This window comes from Neofelis nebulosa, chromosome 9 (assembly GCF_028018385.1).
Source record: "Neofelis nebulosa isolate mNeoNeb1 chromosome 9, mNeoNeb1.pri, whole genome shotgun sequence".
Classification (NCBI taxonomy): domain Eukaryota; kingdom Metazoa; phylum Chordata; class Mammalia; order Carnivora; family Felidae; genus Neofelis; species Neofelis nebulosa.
The window spans coordinates 82,190,544-82,217,646 of record NC_080790.1 but is presented as its reverse complement, the minus strand read 5'-3'; the positions used below and the strand labels follow the sequence as shown (position 1 = coordinate 82,217,646).

Below are 27,103 nucleotides of genomic sequence, written 5' to 3'. Positions count from 1 at the left end.
CTTCATTTTCTAGTCACTAGTCAGGTCCTCAACATTTCTTAGAGGCTTCAGTGCCACTGTCATAAGCATATGATAAATTCTCCAAGGAGAAAGGTCCTGGAAGGAATGGAACTGTCTCCAGGAATATAAGTAATAGACGTTTTCTGTTTCACAGACAGGAAGGACTATAGAAATTGAGAGAGAGGAGGTCAGACCTCCAAGGAGCACAAAGAGATGAAGACCAGTGACTTGACTTCCCCTGCTAGGGGGTGCAGACCAAACAGGTCTGGCTGGGTGGGGCACCTGGCTTCACACCTCCGAGGAAACTAAGCATCTTCTAATCCCAATGCATGCTGAGCCTGGCTATAAACTAAAATAACTGTCTCCCACATATAATATGGCTTTCCCAAATTTCTGAAGACTATGGAAATTAATGAAATGCAAATTTATTTTGAAAGATACAGAATTCATAAGAATTTTTGATCAGGCTGAATCAAAGGGTACTATAATTCCCAGCATATGTAATTCCCAGAGTTATGTTTTTCTTTGCCATGAAAAGGAGCACTCAGTAAATGTGAGAATCGCAGGGCTAGGTATGTGTGCTCTGATGTTGGTTATTATCAGACTGCCCATCACTCAAATGAAGAGAACATCATGAATGTTTTTAAGATCCTAGCAATCAACTTCATCTGATTGTGAGACCTGGAAAATACAGTTCCTATGCAGCTCAGCAAGGAATTCAGTGATCAGATTCACTCCATACCGGGACAAGCTTTATAATTATGGACCACCAAATGACATTTTGGTTGCACAGTGTGAAATCATGAACCAATCTCACCTGCCAATGGTTCTGCCCAGCCTTACTGCCTACACATCCCCAGTCAGCCTCTCCTTGGATCCACATGGAGTTGAAAGTCAGGCTCACTTATCACAGGTGTTTCTGTGCTACCAGTCTACCAACATGGATGTCTTTCTTGCTTCTGCTCAAGGTTTTGGAGGTGGACACTGAAATGGTAACAACAAGAGCTTCCATGTGCCTGCAAGTGTACTAGGCACATCACGTGCTTGTTTTCCGGTCACAAAAGCCCTATGAGGGTTCTCCGAATCAGAGTTTAAGCATGGGTCTATGAGGTGCAAAGCCTTGGGTAATACTCATGATCGTAATTTCCTATGCGCATAGGAGACTGAATGCTGAACAAACTGCTGTTTGAGCTGAAGTAAAGGCATGACTCCAAATAGATGCTCAGACTGAACAAACTAAAACCTCTTTCAAACCTTCCATTTTTCCCAGTTAATGTATGCTGGCTGCCCACCACAGGCCAGTCTCTGAGATCTGGCTGAGGACTTTGGGGAAATGACCAAAGGCACATAGACTGAAATGGGGTGCAGCCAGGATCAAAGCAGCAAAGTCACCAAGTGGCAGTGCAAGGCTTAAAGCCAAAAAGCAGTCCTTTGTTTAGGTGTGTGACAGAGAAAAAAGTCTCATCGCAGACCTTCGCCGTTATTCTTATTGATAGTATTATTTTGTCTTGTGCACCCAGCAGGCTCAGTAATGCCATTTTGAAAGAGGAGGACACAGTTCACAGAGGCCTGGAACACATGAATTTCCATGATGAGGAAGAGCAGTTCGCAAAAATTTAAACTAGAGTTCATTTTAAGGAGTGAATATTTTGTGTGTTTCTTTTTTAAGGAGACAGTTCTGTGACTAAATCAGTAGTAGCTATGAATAAGCAACAGTGAGTTTGAACTTAACATCTATCACATTGTGCTGCAGCTTCCACAGCATAGCTATTTTTTGTTATACTTCAGGTATGGGTTTTTCATGTATCAGCAAGTGGTGTCTTGACAAAAAGTGTATACAGACATCACCTAGTTATATGAATTTGCTACTCCCTGTTCCCACCCCACCAATAGACATCATCCTGTATTCAAGATTGAGCCAGGTAATTGGTGCCGGAGCAGCTAGATTTAAGCCATTGTGAAGTATCCCAAGTGTCCCCTTCTCACAATGATGTTAAGAAGACTCTCAGAAAACCCCCTCGTTGGGCAGGAACTGGGTTGAATAGTGTCCCCCCAAACGCATATCTATCTGGAATCGCAGAATGTGACCTTATTTGGAAACAGGGTCTTTGCAGATGTAATTAGTTAAGATGAGATCATGCTGGAGTAGGCTGGTCCCTAAATCCAATCTCTCACATCCTCCTTAGAAGAGGAGAGAGGACGCTCAGAGAAGAGAAGCCCAGGTGAAGACAGACAGACATGAGTGCAATGCCTCTATAAGCCGAGGAATGCCAAGGATATCTAGCAACCACTAAAAGCTAGGAGAAGAGCATACAACACATTCTCCCTCAGAGTCTCTGGAAGGACCCATTCCTATGGACACCTTGATTTTGGACTCTCAGCCTCCAGAACTGTGAGAGAATAAATCTCTGCTGTTTTAAGCCACCTGGCCTGTGGTCATTTATACACCTCAGATACAGGGCCAAAGATTCCTCCCCCACCCTCCACCATATGTTGTTTTTTCATTTTCCTAGGAAGCCAATGAATGGGTCAACAACTGTGACTGTGGTCTTTAGCTCTCAGGGAAAGTAAATTTGGGCCTCAGCATACCTCATCCCAGACAATAAGCTGTATATCATCAATGAGAAAGAAGAGATATTGGTAAATTCCCTGCTGAAAAATTCTTCTATGTTTAAAAATTATATTGGCTTGCTTTGCATATTTCTCTAAAAGAGAAAGAGAATGAGAAGAACCCGAGAGTCTCTCCTCAACTAGGACAGGGAATATTGTGATCAGATGTCACTAGGGACCACACTTTCGGACCTCAGTCTCCCTCACTTCTTGCCCCACACACATACCGGTTGCTGGAACAGGGACCTGGCTGTCCCCAGAGGGCTGGCTGTGGGCTGTGAGCCACAGGCAGAGCCCTTGGTTGCCAAGGGGCCCCCACCTGCCCCCACCCCGGGCGTGGGAGCACTTGAGCAGTGAAGACCCCACCCTGAGCAGAGGCCTAGGGTGCAGCAGATCACATAAATGCCACTCAGCTGAAGAGTGAAAGCGTACTGCCTCTCTGTCTCTTGGTTTCTTGCATTTTATATCTCATCTCAGTTTAAAAGATCAAAATATAGTGGCCTGACCTACAGGACTCAGGTTTAAAAACTGTGCAAACAACTGGAGGACGGAGGCAAAGCGTCACACACATGCCCTGGGTCACAGGCACACAGGGACTGGCAGGCTGTGCTGGCTCCAGCAGTCACCTGCAGGGGTGATAGAGCAAATACATAATTCCCACTTTTTAGCCACAGAGATCTTGGCTGCTGAGCCAAGTGTCTGCTGAGCCAATAATTTGGGCTTCTTTTTAATATTCTTACATGCCAAAAACAAAAACAAACCAAAAAACAAACAAAACAAACGACAATAAAAACCCACCATGTTGATAATTAAAAGATCACAATCAGAATGCAAACTGGTCCTGCCACTATGAAAAACAGTATGGAGGCTCCTCAAAAAGTTAAAAATAGAACTACCCAGGGGCACCTGGGTGGCTCAGTCAGTTAAGTGTCTGACATTGGCTCAGGTCATGATCTACAGTTCATGAGTTCGAACCCTGCATTGGGATATGTGCTGACAGCTCAGAGCCTGGAGCCTGTTTCAGATCTGTGTCTCCCTCTCTCTCTCTGCCCTCCCCTGCTCTCACTCTGTCTCTCTTTCTCTCTCAAAAATAAATAAACATTAAAAAACATAGAACTACGCTATGATCCAGTAATCGCACTGCAGGGTATTTACCAAAAATATATAAAAACACTAATTCAAAGAGATACATGCACCCCTGTGTTTACTGTAGCATTATTTACAGTAGCCAAATTATGGAAAGAGCTGAAGTGTCCATCGATAGATGAATGGATAATGAAGATGTGATACACACACACGCGCACACACACACACACACACACACACACACACACACTGGAATATTATTCAGCCATAAAAAAGAATGAAATCTTGCCATTTGCAACAACATGGATGGATTTAGAGAGTATAATGCTAAGCAGAATAAAAGAAAGACAAATACCATATGATTACACTCATATGTGGAATTTAAGAAACAAAACAAATGAGCAAAAGAAAAAAAAAGGAGAGACAAACCAAGAAACAGACCATAGAGAACAAACTGATGGTTACCAAAGGGGAGGATGGGTGAATAAGGTGATGGGGTCAAAGACTACGCTTATCATGATACGTACTTACTCATGTATAGAATTGTTTAATCATCATATTGTACACCTGAAGCTAATATAACACTGTATGTTAACAATACTAGAATTAAAATTAAAGACCTAATAAAAAAATAAAGGCCCACAATCAATATATTTAACTCTGGGCTGAGAACAAAAAGGTATGTTATTGATGCTGATTGGTGAGCCTTTGCATTCAATGAATTAAACAGGTTTCATTTCCTTGGATCCCACACTTGTGTTTGACTATTGATCCTTATCAAAATGTCCTACTTTAGAAAAACCAATGCCAATTTCCTCTGCCTTGTCTTCCTCTCCCCACAGGTTGGTTGACAATTTCTGTATTTGTGAAGGGTACAGTGTACCTCGTTGCCTGATGTATGAGATTTATGTGGAGACCTGTGGTCACAATGCTCAGACCCAAGTCAATCCAGCCACATTTGGGAAGGTAGGTTGTAAAGATAAAAAAAGAGTATTCATTGAGTAAAAAAAACGTGTGCAAGTGAATTGGTGAGGAAATACCATAGTTTATTTGGGTTCTCAGTGGGAATAATTGGCTTCACTCTAGGAAGCCAACCAGATAGTTAATATACTTCTTTATCTTCTTTGAAAAGCCATTCTGTCCCTTGTCCACACTTAATAGTGAGAAGCCAGGAAAGGTAAGGAGTGGGGTGATGCCTAAGAAAGAACAACAATGGCAGCTCTAAATGCTCCAAATACTCAGCCAGGTTTGTTGGGCCACTATTCCCTGCACAGAAATGCCAACATCTAGCACCACACAAACTCCAAGAGCCACTTTTAAATATCCTTTCTGGAGGTTAAGGGCTCTGTCAGGAGCTTTGTGTAGACCATATAATATAGAGCAAAGATTTATTAGCACAAGGATAGTCTCTATGAGACCCTCCACATACAACAAATATTATTGAGAAGCTGCTATGTGCCAGACACTGTTTTAGATACTGGGAATACAATACAATAATGAGCAAGACAAAGAGAAATTCCTGCCCTTAGTCAATTTAGTCAATTTATTACACTTAGGGGAGACAAATAATATAAAATGCATAGTATATTAGATAATATAAATGCTAAGGGGACTAATAGAGCCAAAGGAGATGAGTGTGTGTGTGTGTGTGTGTATGTGTGTGTGTGTGTGTGTGTGTGTGTGTGTGTGTGTGTGTAAGAGTTGTAATTTTAGGGAAGACAAACAGGGAAGGCTTCCCTCAGGAGTAATATTTGAGGGGCACCTGGGTGGCTCAGTGGGCTAAGCGTCCAACTTTGGCTCAGGTCATGATCTAGCGGTTCATGAGTTTGAGCCCCACGTCGGGCTCACTGCTGTCAGCACAGAGCCGGCTTCAGATCCTCTGTGGCCTTCTATCTCTGCCCCTTCCCCACTCATTCTTTCTCTCAAAACAAGTAAATAACTTTTAAAAAATTTTAAAAGAAGTAATATTTGAGTCCAGACTTCAAAGAGATAAGGCAGTGAGGATGTGGATATATGAACAGAGAGCAGCACAGGCAGAGCTAGGGCAAAGGCCCTGAGGGGAGAAGGAGCCTAAGCAGCACAGAGGCTGCAACAGCTGGAGGGAGGAGAACAGGGAGAGAGGACCAGGATGGTTCTCAGGACCTTGAGGTCAAATCAGGGAGGTGAAAAGAGCCCAGGTGGCAGGGAGTGGACAGGGATGTAGCAGTGAAAAGGGGTCAAATTCTGGATATATTTGGAAAACAGAGCCAATAGGATTTGTTGATGGAAAAAAATTAATAGAATCATGGAACTTAATTGTTATTAAATTAACAATAATAACTTCCAATCATGAAGTTGTATTTATGTCCAAGACTCTTTTCCATCTGGTTTTAGGAATAGACAGACACCAACTCAAAACAAGTTAAAAGGAGAATTTTTTTTAAAGGAAAAGGATATCTCATTAAATCCTACAATAAAAAGTTTGGGTTTCACAGAGTCTAGTCCACTGCTGCCCAACAGAAATGTAATGGGAGACATAGATATAATTTAGGACACCCTAGTATCCTCATTTTTAAAGTATTTTATTTATTTTATTTAAAAAAAAATTAGTGTTTATTTATATTTGAAAGAGAGACAGACAGAATGTGAGTGGGGGAGGGGTAGAGACAGAGAGGGAGACACAGAATCTCAAGCAGGCTCCGGGCTCCAGGCTCCTAGCTATCAGCACAGAACCTGACGCACAAACCATGAGACATCATGGCCTGAATCGAAGTTGGATGCTTAAACCGACCGAGCCACCCAAGTGCCCCGTAAAGTATTTTAAAAGGTGAAATTAATTTTTATTATTTTAAAATTAACCCAAAATATTTAAAATATTATTTCAACATGGAATCTGTATTATAAAATCGTAGAGTTACTTTTTCATTCTTCAGGCTAAGCCTCAAAAATCAGGTGCGTATTTTACATGTACAGGCCATCTCAATTTGGGCTAACCACATTTCAAGTGCAGAGTTGCCATGTGTGGCTGATGGGGTTCCCATCTCAGACAGCCCACAACTAGACTGTAAGTCACCAGGTATCTTCTTACTTTCTCTGTAGTATATCCTTAAACCACTGGGACTCTGCTCCTTTCCACTGGCCTGCCCCATGCCCCTTCCCAGAAGCCGGTTTCCTTCACTGACTTCCTGATTTCCCATTTTAGCTGCTCGGATGGTGCTTCCCATGATGCTGGACCTGAGCTCCTGCCCCAGTGCCCGACATCATAACAGTCTGGCAAGAGAGGGCTGCAGGAAGGACATGTGGGTGGGGAGGAAACAGTTGGCATCTTTAATGCTTTGTCTTGTGTCACAGCCATCGGCCGAGGCAAGCAGCGTTAGAGGTCAAGAGAACAAATCAGCAGTGATTAAGGCTGAGGATCCCACAGCTAGTTGCAATGCTTGGGCTGTGTTTGGGCAAATAAATTTTCCTCTACTCTTTCAGGTTCTTTTGGTTGGTCTAAGATTTAAATTGACAAGAGACAGATTAACAGGAGAAAATCAAACTTGATTATGTATGTGTAAGGATTTCCTATGGTCAGGCAATTGAGGCTTATATGCCACCCAGAGCTAAGGAGAAGGGGGTATGAATGTGGGACCTCAAAAGGGAAAGAATGCAATTCACAGGAAGATGAAAAAGAGTAAATGTTTGATAAACAAATGTTAGCTGAGCCATATAGAAATGATAGAAGAATTTTAACAAACAAATTTTGTTAAATCCCTCCCTGTCCTCCACACCTAGTTAATATTATACTGTAGTTATCTATGGTGATACCTCCCTTAGAGGACAGCAGATCCTCTAAATGCTTTTATGCATTTAGGGGAAAGGTCAAAGATTCTTCCTGAGCTTTCTCTTTCTTAAAAATAATCGGCCTAAAATAATCCACATACTAAAGAGACCCATTTTTGGGTGGCAAATTTTGCTCCCCTACAGTGTCAAATCTAGTCTCTTGAATTGTGAGTCAGACCTCTTTCCACTTGTTAGTCCCTGAAAAATATCCTTGAGTTCAGAGGGAGCTTAGAGTTCACCTGGTCCAATTCCACACCCAGTGCAAGATCCCTTTGAAAGTACCTCTGGGTGGAGCTTTTTATGAGAACAAAATGCCCTCTCTGGACAGAGACAGCCACAGGGCTTAGAGCTGGGTGATGGGGCAGCACATTTCTGTGCTTTTCCTCTGGGCAAACACAGTCCTTCCCCAGGATCTTGCTTGGCAAGCAGAGCACAGGCTGATGAAAACCCATTCAACTCCCTATCAGGGACCTTGGTGCAGCTCACAACCTGCACAACCACACCAGTTTGGGCAGCCACCTGGCTTGAGCTGAAATGATGTGGGTGACAAGGAGCTTGCTCACCGGGCGACAGTGATGCCAATTCAAAATCTTCCATTCCTCCCTTCATTCTTTCCTTTTTTTCATTCCTTCTTCTTTTTGGTGGCCCTCAGATGGACAGAATTGAATTGGTTCATGACACACTGTCATCATGAATCCATGCATGGCCTTATTCCATCTGATTATTTAGTTCCTTTTTAACAACGTGGTAAACATCTGTGAAATCACCACCACAAATGAACCACATTACCAGTGGTCCCATGTCCCATCTCCCTGCCTGCCCCACTGGTGGGAACCATCAACCTGTTCCTCATCACCTTGCTTTTTAAAAAAGAGTTATAGGGGCGCCTGGGTGGCGCAGTCGGTTAAGCGTCCGACTTCAGCCAGGTCACGATCTCACGGTCCCTGAGTTCGAGCCCCACGTCAGGCTCTGGGCTGATGGCTCGGAGCCTGGAGCCTGTTTCCGATTCTGTGTCTCCCTCTCTCTCTGCCCCTCCCCCGTTCATGCTCTGTCTCTCTCTGTCCCAAAAATAAATTAAAAAACGTTGAAAAAAAAATTTGAAAAAAAAATAAATAAATAAAAATAAAAAATAAAAAAGAGTTATAGTGCATTTATATGTATTTGCTAACCTTTTGACCACCTTCACCCATTTTCTCGTCTCTTTGCCTCTTGCCCCTTTCAACCACCAACCTGTTTTCTGCATCTATGAATTTGTTTCTTTGTTGTTGTTTTGTTTTATTTTTTTATGTTCACATGTAAGTGAGATTATATGGTATTTAACTTTCTTTGTCTAATCTATTTCATATATATATTCTAAAAAGCATATTTTTAATTTTTGTGGCTTAACTTTTTAAAAAAGTGGTATCATGTTATTTGTCATCTTTTGGGACTCTGTCCACTTAATATTATCTTAAGGTTTATCTAGATTCATTGGCCATTGTGTAATATTTCACAGTTTACTCATCCACTGTCCTACTGATGAGCATCTGGGTTGTTTCCAGATTTTTTTTTTTTTTTTTTGCTATTGTGAACATTCATGTGTATGTTTCCTGCTGTGCACATGAAGATGTTATCTTGGGTGTGTATGTCCAGGAATGAACCTTGCAGGGTAAGGGAGTGTGTGGCTGTGATGTCCGGGGATGGGGCCAAACTATTTTCCAAAATGGCTGTTCCAGGTTACCCTCCCACAAGCAATTCTGTGGATTCCAGTGTTATTTCCAAAACATTGGCATTTTTAGATCCACTCCTTTATCCAAAAAGCTTCATCCCTGAAACTCACAGTCATTGATGGAAATCCTGCACTTTTGATAATAATAAAATGCGTAGGAGAATCGTCTAATGTGGCAGCTGCTCAAATATCTGAGACAATGTTTTATATCTCCCAGTCTTTTCTTCTCCACACTGAATTCTCCTGGCTCCCAAATTTTTACCTTCCTGCCCACTTGCTTCGTTATGACTTCAATTTATTGATGTTCTTCTTGAAAGGTAGATAGCCCCAAGGGTACAGCCCAGTGCCTTAGGAGTGCTCAGAAGACAGGGCTCTTACTTTTATGGTGGGGGGTGGGGGGGGAGCTGAAAGGAGGGCTCCTATTGGCTTTTATCTTTCCATGTCACTCTGTTGGTTTCATTTTAAGTTTGTGGGCAACAAAAATAACCCTTAAGTATTTTTTCACATGAATTAAAATTGGGCCTTCCAAAACTTCTCTGTAATCTGTGAAATACTCTACATAGATACAAAATATTGCCACTTTCAGATTATTGTCATTATGCAGGTAACCATTTGAACCCAGGAGCAGCCACTCCCTTATTCCTATATTACAACTTCTTAGTTGCAATCTGCAGTTGTATTTACCAGTATCTTGAATCTCGTAGGCCATCCAGTCTTCTCAACCTGGTGAAGCTCACATATTTGAAAAGTATATCTCTCATCGCCAGCTCAGTAAATGAAAGTGATATGAGCACATGTAAGATGTTGTTACACATTATGTTTGCTAGGTGTCCCTGAGTAAGCTTTTCCAGCCAGCCAGGAATTCCCTCGGCTAACTTATCATTCAGCCCACATTTTGCCATTTCATCACTTGGCAGCTGGGGACCCTTCCTCAAGCGGGGGCCAGTTCTGGGTACCCTGGCTCTGCAGCGTTTTCCTTCTCTACCTGCCCAGCAGCTTAATCAGATGGAAGTGGCATGACTTGAGCGTGACATGTTTGAGTTCTGTAAGATCTCTGCTGCCTTTTCTAAGAAATCAAAGCCTATTTTTCAAAATCTTTTTCAACGTTTCTTGTAAGTGGTTTCCCCTCTGGGGTAGTCTCACTGCAGAGAATTCCAAAGGAAAAGTTAAAAAGAGACCCCAGTATGCGGTAATGGGTATTTAGTTAGCCTTTTTCATCTTAATACTTGCCTTAGAATCCATTCTTCAAGACCCTGAGGTACTAACTTTCAGTTCTCATGGGGATTTGCCTGAAGAATGGGCCACTCAATGGAGCCTCAGTTGGGAAGGGACCCTTGCTCCTGAATTTGACTAATGGACAAGGGAGAGGAAGGGGAAAAGGATATGATTCCAAAGCATGTTTACAAGAGAAACAACAAAATACCCAATTCTCATTTCCTCCCTCCTCCCCCGGGAATGTAGTTGATTCCAGACTCCACATCAAGTTCCTGTGCAGATGTCAGAATGTTTCTTGCTCTTTTTGGCAACCCTGGGCATATGATGGGTAATGCTCATTCTTGGTGCAAGTGATACCTCACATGGGTTAGGGAATTTCCATAACACTGACTTCCCTTTTAAAAACAATATTTACTGAGTTTTTCTGATTATAAAAGTTTATAGTCCCTTTATAGAAAATGTGAAATTTAGAGAAAACTGTATAAAAAAGAGGAAAATAAACAGTGCTATAACCTCACTGTCCACAGATGTAGCCACACATGCACAGTTTATTTGCATGTTTGTGCACACATGCACATACACGTGACCAGCAGGAGCTGAGGGACTAATCACACAGTGACTTTGTCTGTGTTTCCCATGGTGCTTAGAATCTGCTCATTGGGTGGTTCTTCCTTCACTCCTGAATGAGCATGTGAGTGGGCAGGATGACCTCTCTAGAAATCCTTGGGTGATACAGAGCACTGTTGTCACTCTTCATTTACCACATGATATCAGTTTGATGCTTAGAATGTCCAGTTCTATATAACACCCAGACTGAACTGGGTTTAAAGTAGAAACTTTTCCCCAGCTCCTTCAGGATAGTTTCTTCCCTGCAGAGAACTAGGCATGGGGGCTTCCCCTTCCCTCCCTACCCCTCCTCCCTGAAACTTGCTGGGGATGGTTTGACCCCTCTGGGAGCAGGGAAGGAAAAAAATGGCTAGAAAGTTCCCTCTGCTCAGCTTCACACTTTGGGGGCCAGGCAGACTCTGGCTTCCTTGTCCCTTTGGTGGCTTCTTCAGAGCAGACCATGGGAATGTTCTAGTATGCCTCCCTTGTCTTGGTGAACAACTCTTTCGGAAGCCTGACTGTCCATCCTGGGGGCCTCTTGCTGGGCAGAATCTGGGCTCTCCCACATGTCAGCTCTTTTGCAGACAACTTCTTGCTATGGGAACTACTCAGCCATTCTTGGCCTGAACAGACTATGGGTGTGACGGCTGAAACCAGGGTGATAGCCACTCTCCTCTGCCTGTCCACCAAGTCCACTGGCCAGCCCATCTGTACTCTATAAGGAGTCCTATGCCATAGCCAGATGCTAACTGCAGGGACCTCACCGAGACCTCTTCAAGTGAATCATGAATCCCCTTCTGCTAGGCCTGAGGTGATTGAGCCACATCCTGTCCCACACACCCTTCACAGATAAGAGGGTCTTGCCATAAGAAATCCCCTTACACCTCCTCCTCTCTCTACCTCATGAGTGATTTGAGTTGAGGACTTTTTAGGGTTTTAAAACCCAATTTTAGCTAAATGCCTGAGGATGCAAGTCCCATAAGATGTGTGTCTCAAAATTCACTTTGCTGTCTGTTGTCTGTTGTCTTCATGCCTCATCCTGTTGTATAGATACTACGTGGATGGATGGATTGAAATATTGGGGTATGGATGAGTGTGCACAGAGGTGGATGGATAGGTGGGTAGACCGCATGCAATACTGTGTAATTTTTAATCTTTTTTTCATCATGATAAGTGTACTCTCTAATTCTGATCCCCTATATCCCCCATCTCCCCACCCACCTCCCCTCTTATAACCATCAGTTTGTTTTCTATAGTTAAGAGTCTGTTTCTGGTTTGTCTCTCTCTCTCCCTTCCTCTCTTTTTTTTCCTTTGCTTCTTTGTTTTGTTTCTTGAATTCCACATATGAGTAAGATCATATGGTATTTATCTTTCTCTGGCTTATTTTGCTTAACATTATCCTCTCTAGCTCTATCCAAGTTGTTGCAAATGGCAAGATTTCATTCTTTCTTTTTGTGGCTGAATAATATTCCAGTGTGTGTGTGTGTGTGTGTGTGTGTGTGTGTGTGTGTGTGTGTATGACATCTCTGTATCCGTCCATCTATCGATGGACACTTGGGCTGTTTCCATAGTTTGCCTATTGTAAATAATGCTGCAGTAAACAAAGGGGTACATATATCCCTTTGAATTCATGTTTTTGTATTTTTGGGGTAAATAGTGTTGATAATGTGATTACTGGATCATAGGACAATTTTATTTTTAACTTTTTGAGGAACCTCCATACTGTTTTCCAGAGCGGCTGCACTAGTTTGCATTCCTCCCAACAGTGCAAGAGGGATCCTTTTTCTCCATATCCTCACCAACACTTGTTTCTTGTGTTGTTGATTTTGCAATATGGTATGCTTTTTAACAGCACTAAGCCTGGAATGCACCTAATTAGGTCTAACCCTGGGCAAGTTATTTCATCTTTTTGTGCCTCAACATCATCAACTGTAAAATGAAGCAATTCATAATGTTAATGATAGTCCCTACCTTATGAGATGTTTTTAAGAAATTAATGAGAGAACACATGTAAAAAGAATTGAGCAGTGCTGGCAAATAGGAAGCACTCAAGAAATAATTACTTTTTATGACTACATGCCTATTTATCTCTCAGAATATCGTAAACATTTTCACATTAAAATATTTTAAATAAATATTGTATAATGGTACAAAATACTTTGTGGATGTTCCAGAATTCATTTAACCATTTCCTTTATTGGAAGTTTAGGTTGTTTATGCTGTTTCTCTTTTCTAGTCTTTATCTGTACCTGGTAACTTCCTTAGGAGAGATTCTAGACAATTGTAACCAATCCCAACCCTCATGGTAGTTCCTGATATTTGTACCCAAATCCCTAATATTTTTGACCTAGGAAATTTGTTGGTTAAGAACTGTATTTAGCTGTTTCAACTTGCACTTATTGGATGATTAGGGAAGATAAGTACTTTTAACATGCATTTTGGCCATATGTATCTTGTGGGTACATGTTATCACCAGACCACTTTCTATTGAGATATTGTTGTTTTCCCATTAATTTATATGAGCTGTCTATATATTAAATATACATTTTTTAGTTTTTACATTTTTTGGAAATAATCATCTCAGTTGATTTTTACATTTTAACTGATGTACCTGATCATAAAATGGAATCAGAGGATAGTCTGGGGTTGGTATTACTCAATTAAATAAAATGTAGAGATATCTATGCTGCCAGACAACTAGGCAATTTATTTCTGTTCCTACCTCCAAAACACCAGATTATTTCCCAGAGCCTTGAATCTGACCATTCTTTTAGGTACTAAAGAACCTAAAAGGTTGTAAAAACCTACTATTTTACAACTAAAATAGTACTATTTTACAACTAAATATATAAGGAAGGTTTTAAGTGAGTTTCTTAAGAGGTGATGGGATTTTCAGAATCTGTAGTTGAAAGTAGGAATTTCTGGCCCCTAATTCTGCATTTTTAGACTTTGCTGATGTTTTCTTTTATCTCCTATCATTTACTCTTCATCTGCACATTTTGGTCCCCCTTCCCTGAAGGAACCTCTCAGTTTGGCCCCACAACCTTGATGCTCAGTTGTGTAAGATTTGCCTTTCCTATTTCTTCATTTTTCCTCCTCCCCCCACTTTCCCGGGCTTGGGTGGCTTCTGGTAGGAACTGATAGGGCTGGAACCAGACCAGAGAAACATTAGACACTGTCAAATCCTACTACTTGGAAATTAAGAAAAAAATAAAGAGGGATGTCACAAGAAACTAAACAGAAAAAAGAGGCTGAATGATTATGGAGGGGATTGTAGAAAAATAGCAGAAATCATTACTGCTCGAAACACTGTGCCTTCCATGCTCTGTATTTTTCTAATTCCACCATGCTCCAGGATTTCCACTTTCAACAGACATGCACTTGGATACCGTGCGTGTCATGGACCTCTTCTAATAAGGAAAATGGAACAGACTTCTATTTTTTAATGTAATTGATTATAAACATATATCAGTGCTAATAAAACACATCAAAAACATAACTAGGACATGAGAAGTTGAGTCAGAAGTAGCCGTGTTATTCAATATTTTAATAGCATTTGCTACCAAAACCTTAAAACGAAAAAGAATAAGTAAACAAATGAATAGTATAGTAAAAAGTGAAAATGACTATCACATTGGAAAAAGAGGAAAATAGTAAAATCATGGCAACTCACATGATGGACTATTATGCAGCTATTGATAACCCTGTTTTTAGAGAATTCCTAATGACAAGGGGAAATGTTTATGGTACAAAGGGGAGGGGAGAAAGTAGAAAGCAAAACTGCACACATGCTAACTGTTTCACATGAACACCCACAGAGTACATACACATATTGAAGCTTTGAAAAAAAGACTAGAAGGAACCACACTGAGGTTTAAATGGTGGTTTCCTCTGAATGGTATATTTTTGTCTTGATACTTGTCTGATTTTTCCAAATTTCATTTGCATATATTTTCTTTATAATAAAAAGAGGAAATACAATGTAAACATTGTAAGAAAAGAAACTGTAAGTTTTATTTCTATATTTTCAAATCGCAGCTTTAAATCTGGCTTATTCTTTCAGCTTGTGCGTTTGGTTTTTCCTGATCTTGGTACCCGGAGGCTAGGCACGAGAGGAAGTGCCAGGTAGGTTTATCATTTTTGTTTTATTTGAAATGTTCAAAGACAAACATTTTGAAAAATCAAAAAATGGGTGACAAAAAATGCAAAACTAAATGAACTATAAATATCAACTCTTACCAGAGAATTCTCATACTTCAAATGAAATCCTAGTGCCTGGAATAATTTAGGTGATACTAGAATGAAGTGTTCATTTCTGTTTTCTTAGTGATTTTGTTAAAAATATGCAAGTTAGGGGTGCCTGGGTGGCTTGGTCGGTTAAGCGTCCGACTTCGGTCATGATCTCGCGGTCCGTGAGTTCGAGCCCCGCGTCGGGCTCTGTGCCGACAGCTCAGAGCCTGGAGCCTGTTTCAGATTCTGTGTCTCCCTCTCTCTGTGACCCTCCCCCGTTCATGCTCTGTCTCTCTCTGTCTCAAAAATAAATAAATGTTAAAAAAAATTAAAAAAAATATGCAAGTTACAATATGTTTTCTTGTTTGAACACTTTAAGTGTTTTGACATAAATGTCTAACTGTTGAAATATTTAAATAATTACACACAGAGAGCAATAGAACTGTTTTAGTTACTCTTTGAAGTAAAATTTCTAAGCCCTCATCTAATTAGCATATTTGAATTATTTTTGAGAGACCAGGTACCTACGTTCTATGTATTTTTAACGCAAAAGGAAATTCCAGTGTTATCAGGTGCATCGGGTTATAATTGTCACTCAATTACTATTGTTATTTGTTGTTTCTTTTAAATGAAGAAAAATAGGAGAAATCAGTGAGATCAGGAAATCAGTGAGAAGGGACGGAAGCCAAATTAGGAAAGGGGCTTGCTACCCATGAGGGAATGAAGACAGCCGAAGCATTTGCCAAACTAAACACTGGGTAATAGTTAATTTGAAAAAGTTTTGTCCTGCTGTTTTGAGCCTAGACAAGCAGCTACAGTTTCCCAGCTCAGCAAAGTGCCTGGGCTGCAGAGAAGGAACCTCCTCCCTCTTGGGTTTCTGAGAGCTCGAGTCCAGTTCTCAGTACAGGGAACGTTGGTATTGCTACCCTTCACTTTAAAAACGTTCATGGCAGTGACAGCAGGAGCCTCTCCCTGTCACATCTCTCTAAGACCAGAGTGTCCTAAATTGGGGAAGAAGAGTGGAACATTTGCAAGCCTGTTTCAAAGCTGATGTGTATGAAGTAGTATGAATCTATCTACATAAAAGAGCTAATAGATGGAGTAAATGATAAAACTCTGAGAAGAACTTCAGGTCTTCATCAGCGAGTCTATTCTGTAGCTTCTGTAAAGCATGTCAGTGGTTTGACATAATCTTTAAGACAACCTTTATTTTTCAGGTATCATTATGATGGAATCTGTATCAAGAGAAGTTCTTTCTTCTATGCCCAGTATTGCTACCTTCTGGGTGAAAAAAGGGATCACAGGTTAGTATCTATCATTTAGGTATTTTGGTCATGGGTCACTATCTGCCTTTTTTTTTTTTTTTGGCTGTTCCACTATTAATCCTTCTTAAGGATGGAAACACACACATCACGTCAACATGGCTTTGATGTGGGCAATAAATCAGTCTCTGGCAACATCACTGGCCAGAGAAAGGCATTTCCAGTTCATTCTCTTGGATACTTTTCATTATAAGTATCATCTCAATTGCCAGAGCAATTTTTCATTGAGTGCATCTTTGTTCTTCTCAATTTCTCTGTAAAATTTGATGGAATTGGTCACTTCTTAAAACTTCCTTTAGCTCTCAAGAACTTTTCATCCAATTTCTTCCCCAGAGCGATCCCTCTGAGTCTCCTTATCTCTCCTCCCCTTATATGCAGGCATTTTCCTGAGACCCAACCAGTGGTGCTCTTCCAATCTTTGGCCCCAAGATATTTCATCCTTCTTTATCCGTCACCTATCACCATGCCCTCACAGATGACTCCTCCCCTAAGTCATTTTTGATGGACCTTTCTCTCCCACCTCCCAGCCATTCCTCTTGGACTATCTACTGGACATTTCCACGTAGATGACCCACTGGCACCTCATACTTAGTACGTAAAAATATAAATTTTTAATCTCCCTCCAAATCATCGCTGCCTCTTGACTTCCTTATTTCAATCTATGATACCAGTAGGTAGAATCTGCACAAAGTGTTACCCCCAAAGCCATCCCCGACTAGCTTGGGAACAAGAGAGTCAGCCCAGAGATGGTTCTGAAGCTGTGGGGCTCATTCAGACGAGCACCTGGACCAAACAGGAGGCGGATCAGAAAGATCTGTCCAAGGCAGTGTCTTCAGTTGGTTGAGTCCATGTCAATAGAAGGGAGCACAGATGACTCAGCCCGGCCTGTCCCATCAAAACCTCAAACTTAACCTCAAATAAAGTCATCACATTCTTCTTCCAACCAGCTCTTCCTCTTAAATGTCTTATTCATCGATTAGTCACAAAGATGGAAAAATTACATCAACAAAAAATAGAGAAGTTAGGGAAGGGAATAGATAGATTTATTTCAGTTAGGGTTAGAGCTTTCCTTGTGCTAATGTATTCTCCCGCTTGCTGACCCGTATGCTCCTCAAAGGCTAAGCCTAGAGTTTGTGTCTTTTTGCCCCAGGGCACCCAGTAGGCAGTTTGGAGAGCCCTGCAGCATGACATGGCTGTTGCTCAGCAGCACTTAGAGGACATTAGTGTCCTGAGGTCTCTGGGTCAGTGTCACAGAGAGAGGGTCTGGAACTGGTCTTTATGGGGAAAGAAGTAGGCTTCATCCTCAGCAAGGAAAAGGAAGGCTGTCAGGGACACAGGTAAGAACAAGGGTAACATTGGTTTATCCATGACATAGGCCCAGCAGCGGGTGTTTTTCATGCTCAACACATATTTATTAATATTTAATAATTGATAAACTTTATACAGTCTTGGCCAATTAAGAGATATTTTTAAGCACTAAGATCTAAGGTAACCTCCTTACCAATCCCACATTTTTAGAAATACTAAATATATATTTTAGAATGCAGAAATATAATAAATGATATATTGCTGTTAATAATCCATGAAATATACGGGTGAAAATGTCTTCTATTTCATTGTATCTTTTATATAAGGACATGTGTGACAAAGTTAGGTCTCGAAATAAAAACTTCATTTCTCTGGTTTTCAGATAATGAAAACTATAGAACTCATCATTCACTTATTTGTTCATTCAACAAATATTTGAGTTCGGACAATAAGTCAGGCCCTGTTCTAGTTACTGGGGATGAAAAAGTAAACAAGATAAACAAGGTCTCCCTCTTGTCTATCTTAGTGGGGAAAATGTAAGACAATAAAGAAGGGACAATAGCAAGATTTATCTGAAGACAGTAAAACAGGGTCATGGGAAGCCTCCTTGAGAAGATGCCTTTTGAGCAGAAATATGAAAAAAAGAGTCAGCCAAGTGAATATCTGAGAGACAAGTATTGCAGACAGAGGAAAGAGCAAGCCCAAAGGGCCTGAGGCAGGAATGAATTCAAAGAACAGAAAGAAAGTCTGGAGGTAGAGGTTGGCGAATGAGCAGAAGAGTGGGAAGAGAGGAATCTGAACACAGAAGTGGGACCTATAAGTCTTGGCAAGGACGTAGGATGTTATTCTGAGTGTGATAGAGAGACACTGGAGAGTCTTAAGCTGGGAAGTGATTTTTTTATTTTAATTTTTTAGAAACTTTACTATAGTTGACACACCTGTTACATTAGTTTCAGGTGGATAACATAGTGATTCAACTTCTCTGTGTTATGCTGTGCTCACCATAAGTGTAGCTACCATCTGTCACCATCCAATGCTATTGCAATACTATTGACTATATTTCCTATGTTGTACCTTTAATCCATGTGACTCATTTGTTCCATAAGTGGAAGCCTATATCTCCCTCTCCCCTTCACTCATTGTGCCCATACCCCATGCCCTTTTCTCTGGCATCATCAGTTTGTTCTCTGTATTTATAGGTCCAATTCTGCTTTTTTTTTGTTTATTCATTTGTTTTGTTTTTCTAAAAAAAATTTTTTTAATCTTTGTTTTTGAGAGAGAGAGACAGAGTGTGAGTGGGGGAGGAGCAGAGACAGAGGGAGACACAGAATCCGAAACAGGCTTCAGGCTCTGAGCTGTCAGCACAGAGTCCGACGCAGGGCTCGAACTCACGAACCACGAGACCATCACCTGAGCTGAAGTTGGACACTTAACCAACTGAGCCACCCAGGCCCCCCTATTGGTTTTGTTTTTCATATTTCATATGTAAGTGAGATCATATAGCATTTCCTTCTCTATCTGACTTATTTCACTTTAACATAATAACCCTCTAGGTCCATCCATGTCGTTGCAAATCACATGATTTCATCCTTTTTAATAGCTGAGTAATATTCCATTGTATATATATATATATCACATCTTCTTTATCTATTCATCTATTGATGGACACTTGGGTTGCTTCCATATCTTGGCTGTTGTAAATAATGCTGCAATAAATATTGGAGTGCAAGTATCTTTTCAAATTATCTTTTCTTTCTTTGGGTAAATATCCAGCAGTGGAATTACTGGATCATGTAGTGTTTCTGATTTGTATTTTATGAAGATTAAATGAATTAATACAATGAAAATGCCTGAAACAGCACCTGGCACATAGTAAACATTCAATGTGACTCTTAAGCATATTGCTCTTGACTTTGATGTATTTATTTTATCATATCTATGATTTTTTCATGGTATTATGTCTATGGTTATTATTTTGGTCATTTTATTTTTCAGCATTCCTATTTGGTTCTTTTGTATAACTTCTATTTTTTTGTGGAGGCTTTCTATTTTTTCATTTGCTTTAAGAGAATTTATAACTACTGGTTGGAGCATTTCTATAATGACTGCTTGAAAATCTTTGTCAGATAATTCCAATATCTGAATCATTTTAATATCAGTGTCAGTTTATTGTCTTTTCTCATTCAAATTGTGGCTTATCTAATTCTTGGTATTATGGGTGATTTTCTTTCTTTCTCCTTTTCTTTCTTTCTCTCTTTCTTTCTTTCTTTCTTTCTTTCTTTCTTTCTCTCTCTCTTTCTCTCTTCCTCCCTTCCTTCCTTCCTTCCTTCCTTCCTTCCTTGCTTCCCTCCCATATAATTGACATACAACATCACATTCTTTTCAAGTATACATAATAATGATTTGATGTTTGCATATGTTGCAAAATGATTATCACAGTAAATCTAGTTAACATCCATATGCAGTTACATAATTTTTTTCCTTGTGATGAGAACTTTTAAGACGTACTCTCTTAGCAACTTTCAAATATGCAATACAGTATTATTAATATAGCCACCAAGCTGTACATTACACCCCCAGGACTTATTTATTTTATAACTGGAATCAAAAGGTACAAATTACCAATTATCCATCCCCAGCCCTCTGCCCCACCCCCGGCAACCACCAATCTGTTCTCTTTATCTATAAGGTTAGTTTTATGCTTTCTGGGTTTGTTTGGTTTTTGTTTATTTGTGTTTTTCTTTAATTTTTTAAAAAATGTATATTTATTTATTTTGAGGCAGAGAGAGAGTGTACATGAGCACACATGCAAGCAGGAGAAGGGCTGAGAGAGAGGGAGAGAGAATCCCAAACAGCTCCACGCTGTGAGCACAGAGCCCAGTGTGGGACTTGATCCCATGAACCATGAGATCACGACCTGAGCCGAAATCAAGAGTCAGCTGCTCAACCGACCAAGCCACCCAGGCACCTCTGGCTTTAAAAAAATTTAGATTCCACATGTAAGTGAAACCATATAATACTTGTCTTTCTCTGACTTATTTCACTTAGTATAACACCCTCAAGGTCTATCCATGTTGTCCCAAATGGCAAGATGTCATTCTCTTTTGTGGCTGAATACTATTCCATTGGGTGGAATACACACACCATATTTTCTTTATCCATTCAAAAGTCAATGTACACTTAGTTTGTCTCCATAGCTTGGCTATTGTAAGCAATTTGTGATGAACATAGGGGTGCAGATATCTTTTTTGGGTTAGTGTTTTTATTTTCTTTGGATAAATACCCAGAAGTGAATTTGCTGGATAATATGGTATTTCTATTTTTAATTTTTTGAGGAACCTCTATACTGTTTTCCACAGTGGTCGCACCAATTTACATTCCTACCAACAGTGCACAAGGGTTCCCTTTCTCCACATCCCTGCCAACACTTGTTATTTCTTTTCTTTTTGATAATAGCCGTTCTAACAGGTGTGTGATAGAGGTTATATTTCATTGTGGTTTGATTAGCATTTCCCTAATCACTGGTGATGTTGAGCATCTTTTCATGTACCTGTTGGCCACCTATATGTCTTCTTTGGAAAAAATGACTATTCAGATCTTCTGCACATTTTTAAATTAATTTTTTTTGCTATTGAGTTGTATGTTTATATATTTTGGATATTAACCCTTTATCAGATATATGACTTGCAAATATTTTCTCTCATGAAGTAGGTTGCCTTGTATTTTGTTGATGGTTTTCTTTGCTGTGCAGAAACTTTTTTAGTTCAGTGTAGTCCCACTTGTTTATTTTTGCTTTTGTTGTCTTTGCTTTTGGTGTCAAATTCAAAAAATCATTGCCAAGACTGGTGTCAAAGAGCTCACCACCTATGTTTTCTTCTAGTTTTATGATTTCAGGTCTTACATTCAAGTCTTCATATCATTTTGATTCAATTTTCGTAGCATAAGAAAGTTCCATTTTTTGGCATGTGGCTGTGCAGTTTCCCTGACACCACTTATTGAAGAGACTGTTGTATACTCTTAGTTGCTTTGTTGTAATTAAATGACCATATGTGTGTGGGTTTACTACTGGCCCTTCTATTCTGACCCATCAATCTATGTATTTTTATATTGTATCCTGGACATTTTCTATTGATTTTCTGTTGTATCATGAGCATTTGGGTTATGATGCTAGAGATTTTTGATCCTATTTAAATCTTCTACTTTAGCAGACAGTCACCCTATTTAGGTTTAGCATGTAAGTTCTGGTCTATTTTTTTGTGCTGTAGTTCCAATGACAGTTTAGTTTTCAGAACCCTTGCATGCTGCTCTGGTCTGCTTCATTCTTTGGCACTGCACAGTCTTCTGATCAGTTCCCTACTAGTGCTACCTGTAGGGGCTGAACCTGCTTCCCTGGGCCACCTTCTGTGGGGGAATGCAGACAGTCAGAGTGGCTGGGCCTGAGTCCTTTTCTGCCAGTTGGCGTGAGTCAGGGAAACACCAGGTTCTGCTGGCATTGCTCCTATGGATGGAATGCCTGCCCTTCTGTGCTCCATTGAGTTGGCCAGAGGATTCAATACTGTCCATGCAGGCAGATCAGCCCACCTGTCAGTGCCCCGGGTGTGGAGTTGGGGGTGGTTCAGCCCACCAGGATGTTGAGGCTGCCACTGTGGTCAGACTGGGTGGCCAGACCATACTCCAAGAGCAAGGGCTGTAGCCCCCTCTAGGTCTCTATTAGACTTCCCTCTCCTAGTCCTTTGTTCGGAGAGTGCAGATTTTTCTTGGGATTTATATCTATGTCTGCTGACAGTCTAGATTTCAGGTCTCTCCAGTATCCAGTCCAGATATGCATGGAACATGAAAAGAAAACCCAGGGCACTCACCACACTGTCACTTCTCTAGGCAGTCCCATCTTCTTTCCAGCTTTCAGAGCCCTTGTATCATGATCCGCTGAAAAATTTCTGGGGTATTTATTTGTATTAGAGGGAAGCAGCAAGGAAAAGTGAATCTACACTATCTTGTTCCCTATACATCATTCTAACTGCCTCAGAAACCTCCCGAAAGCAGACCATATATATATTATAAATTAATGTTATCAGTGATTGGGATCCTTGATTATACGATTGTGCCTAAAAAATTAAAATATGATGGGGGCGCCTGGGTGGCGCAGTCGGTTAAGCGTCCGACTTCAGCCAGGTCACGATCTCGCGGTCCGTGAGTTCGAGCCCCGCGTCAGGCTCTGGGCTGATGGCTCGGAGCCTGGAGCCTGTTTCTGATTCTGTGTCTCCCTCTCTCTCTGCCCCTCCCCCGTTCATGCTCTGTCTCTCTCTGTCCCAAAAATAAATAAAAAATGTTGAAAAAAAAAATTAAAAAAAAATTAAAATATGATGAGTCAAAATATGATGGTAGAGAGTTTTAGTTGGGACAAGATGGTGTAGATCAATTTCTTTTTGCTAAGCACAACTATGAACCCTGGAAATAATGCAAGAAGCAAACAAAGAAAAACTCTAAAAAGTGGCAAGAAGAAAATGAGCTGGTTGGGGACCCCAGGGCTGCACAATCAACACAGTGATAGGGCATCCTACATCTTTCCCCACTCATCCAGGCCCACTGTTTCCCAACCCACTACCTAGCAAGATGAGGCATCCAGGTAGATTCATTTCTCCTCTCATTCCTCTAATAATATTGGTCAAGGGGCAGCAAGAGGGAGTCCCACCAAAAATAAACAGCTAGGGAAAGCACTCTCCTTACTCTCTGGGTCTGAGACACTCCTTTTCCACCATGAGATACAATAAGGAGTGTGAGCTAATCTGTCAAGGGAGACCCAGCTATAGCAAGTGGCTTAGTCCAGGAAGCCTGTGTCCCCACTCCACCTAGAGGCAGCTGGAGAGCACCAATAGAGGGAGCCCCTGCCCCACAGAGACCAATCCCCCCACCCAGTCTGGGAAAAGCCCTCCAGCTCCCTCAGGCAGCACCAGCAGGGAGCTCCAGTGGTAACAGATAAACCAGGCAGACCAAAATAATATATTCATACCCATAGCTAAAATTTACTACAGAGATATAGTAAGAATACACAGTCAAGTCATAAGGCGAAAAGAGGCAGAGGTCTAGAGGCGTCTATATGCAGGCTTCCACCTGCTCTTTCTCTCCCATGAGGGGTCACGCAGAGTGCACTCCTCTATGCAACAAAAATACAGCAACACATGTGTGATGTTTCTGTTCAGGTAGGCCCATTATGAGACTCCACACTCAAAGATTTTATTGGGGGATGGTCATAAGCACATTCTTCCTAGCATGTGCCAAAATGACAGATCCCCAAAACTAAAGTAGGTTATTCAACATAAACTATATTGTTTGCACAAACAGTCTAGGCACAGGGAACCACTCTTATCAGTTAACTGTTGACTGAGAACACCCTGGGAACCAAGTTCCCAGACTCCAGACAAGGGCCAATCTTACAAGCATGACTTTCTGAGAGCAGTCTCAATACTGCTATGTTATCTCTTTTCTGAACAATTGTATGACCCTGTGAATATATGAAGAAAACATTGAATTGTACTCTTTAAATGAGTGAATTGTATGGTATGTGAATTATCTCTCAATGAAGTTGTTTAAAAAAAATCCTAGCAAGTTTTTTTTTTTTGTAGACATAGACAAGCTTATTCTAAAAGTTATGTGGAAAGGCGAGGCCCTAAAATAGTTCAAACAATCTTGACAAAGAAAAATCAAGTGAGAGGAAACGCTACCTGATACTGAGGCTCAGTATGTAGTTATAGTAATCAAGACAGCAGTGTGGTTTTGGTGGAGGCACAGACACAGACCAATGGAACAGAATAGAGAATCCAGAAATAGATCCACTCAAATATGCTCAAATGGCTTTTCACAAAGGTGCAAAAGTAATTCAGTGGAAGGAAACTAGATTTTCAACCAATGGTGCTGAAACAACTAGATGGCCACATGCAAAGAAAGAAAGAAAGAGAAAAGAAATGAACCTCACAACTAAACCTTACAATTTATACAAGAATTAACTCAAAATGGAACATAGATGAAACAAACAAAAAGCCAAAATGGATCATAGATTTACTTTTAAATTTTTTTAACGTTTATTTATTATTGAGACACAGAGAGAGACAGAGCGTGAGCAGGGGAGGGGCAGAGAGAGGAGACACAGAATCTGAAGCAGGTTCCAGGCTCTGAGCTGTCAGCACAGAGCCCAATGCAGGGCTCAAACTCACAAACTGCAAGATCATGACCTGAGCCGAAGTTGGACGCCTAACTGACTGAGCCACCCAGGTGCCCCACATAGACTTACTTTTAAACCATAAAAATATTAAACTTAAAAAAATAGGAAAAAATCTTCGAACCTAGGGCTAGGCAAAAATTCTGAGACTTGACACCAAAGCCCCAGTCCTTAAAAGGAAAAGCTAATAAGTTGGATCTCATCAAAATTAAAAAGTTTGTCTGTGAAAGATTTTATGAAGAGGATGAAAAGCCAATCTACAAACTGGAAGAAAATATTTGCAAGCTACATATCTGAAAAAGGACTAATACCTAGTATATATAAAGAATTATCAAAACTCAACAGAAAGGAAGAAAGAAAGAAAGAAAGAAAGAAAGAAAGAAAGAAAGAAAGAAAGAAAGAAAGAAATCCAATTAGAAAATGGGCAAAAGAGGGGAGCCTGGGTGGCTCAGACAGTTAAGCGTCCCACCTTGGCTCAGGTCATCATCTCACGGTTCATGAGTTCAAGCCCCATGTCAGCCTCTGTGCTGACAGCTCAGAGCCTGGAGCCTGCTTTGGATTCTGTGTCTCCCTCTCTCTCTGCCCCTCCCCCATTCATTCTCTCTCTCTCTCTCTCTCTCTCTCTCTCTCTCTCTCTCTCTCCTCTCCTTCTCTCTCTAAAAATAAATAAACATTTTTTAAAAAGTGGCCAAAAGACTATACCTCTCACTGAAGAGGATATATGCAAATAAACACATGAATGATCAGTGTCATTAATCATTATGGAAATGCAAAATACACTTCAGTGAAATACAAACACACACCTGTCAGATTGACTACAATAAAAAAACAGCAACACCACCAAATGCTGGTGAGGATTCAGAGAAGCTGGATCACTCTATACATTGGTGGTAGGAATGCAAAATAGTGTGGCAGTTTTAATAAAACTAAACATACAATTAACATCCAAACCATCAATTGTACTCTTGGACATTTATCCCCACACAAATGAAAATTTATATCCACATAAAAACTTGTAAATTGATGTTCATAGCAGCTTTCTTTATAATAGCCAAATATTAGAATCAGTCCTGATATTTTTCATTAAGTGAATGTTTAAACAAACTCTGGTACATCTATACCATGGAATATTACTCAGTAACAAAGAGGAACAAACTATTGATAGAATAGCTTGGATGAATCTCTAGATGCTGAATGAAAACAACTCCTGTCTCAAAAAGTTCCATACCTTATGATTTCATCGATAAAACACTTTGAAATGACACAACTTTTAAACAGAAGACAGGAGTGCCTGGGTGGTTCAGTTGATTAAGTGTCTAACTCTTAGTTTTGGCTCAGGTCATGATCTCAGTTTGTGGGATCAAGCCCTGCATCAGGCTCTGTGCTGACAGAGACAGAGCCTGCTTGGTAATTTCTCTCTCCCTCTCTCTGCCCCTCCCCCATGCTTGCTTGCTCTCTCTCTCTCTCTCTCAAAATAAATAAACTTTAAAAATAAAAATAAAAAAAAATAAATGGAGGACAAATTGGTGGTTGTCAGGGACCTGGGAATGAAGAAGCAAGAGATGGATATGGTTATGGAGGGGCAACACAAGGATCCTTACGATCAGGAGAATGTTCTGTATCTTGTCTGTGGTGATGGATACACAGATCTCTATAGGTGATAAAAGTGTATAGCACTGAATATACACAAAAATGAGTTAAAGTTGAACTAGGGAAGTCTGAGAGAGATCAGTGAATTGTATCAATGTCAATAGCCAGGTTGTGATATTGTACTGTAGTTTTGCAAAATGTTACCCTTGGGGGAAATTAGGCAGATTAGAAAGCTCTCTAAATCACTTCTTACTACTTGTCAATCTACAATTACCTCAATTAACATTTCAATTTCAGGGGTGCCTGGATGGCTCAGTTGGTTAAGAGTCCAACTTCAGCTTAGGTCATGATCTCACAGTTCGTGGGTTCAAGTCCTGCACTGGGATCTCCGCTGTCAGCACAGAGTCC

General features: G+C 40.5%; 1 protein-coding gene across 6 annotated transcripts in view; it reads left to right on the top strand.

Moving 5' to 3' along the window:
- The window catches only part of RFX8 (regulatory factor X8), a 259,279-nt gene that overhangs the window by 196,547 nt on the left and 35,629 nt on the right, over window positions 1-27,103 (top strand). For 5 of the 6 annotated variants that reach the window (XM_058684531.1, XM_058684528.1, XM_058684532.1 and 2 more), the window contains 3 exons: window positions 4,539-4,662; window positions 15,093-15,154; window positions 16,477-16,563. In XM_058684531.1, the coding sequence (XP_058540514.1) occupies window positions 4,591-4,662; window positions 15,093-15,154; window positions 16,477-16,563 (221 nt within the window). In that variant the 5' untranslated portion in view covers window positions 4,539-4,590. The remainder of the gene's footprint in view (window positions 1-4,538; window positions 4,663-15,092; window positions 15,155-16,476; window positions 16,564-27,103) is intronic. The other variant, XM_058684530.1, reaches the window with a different exon arrangement.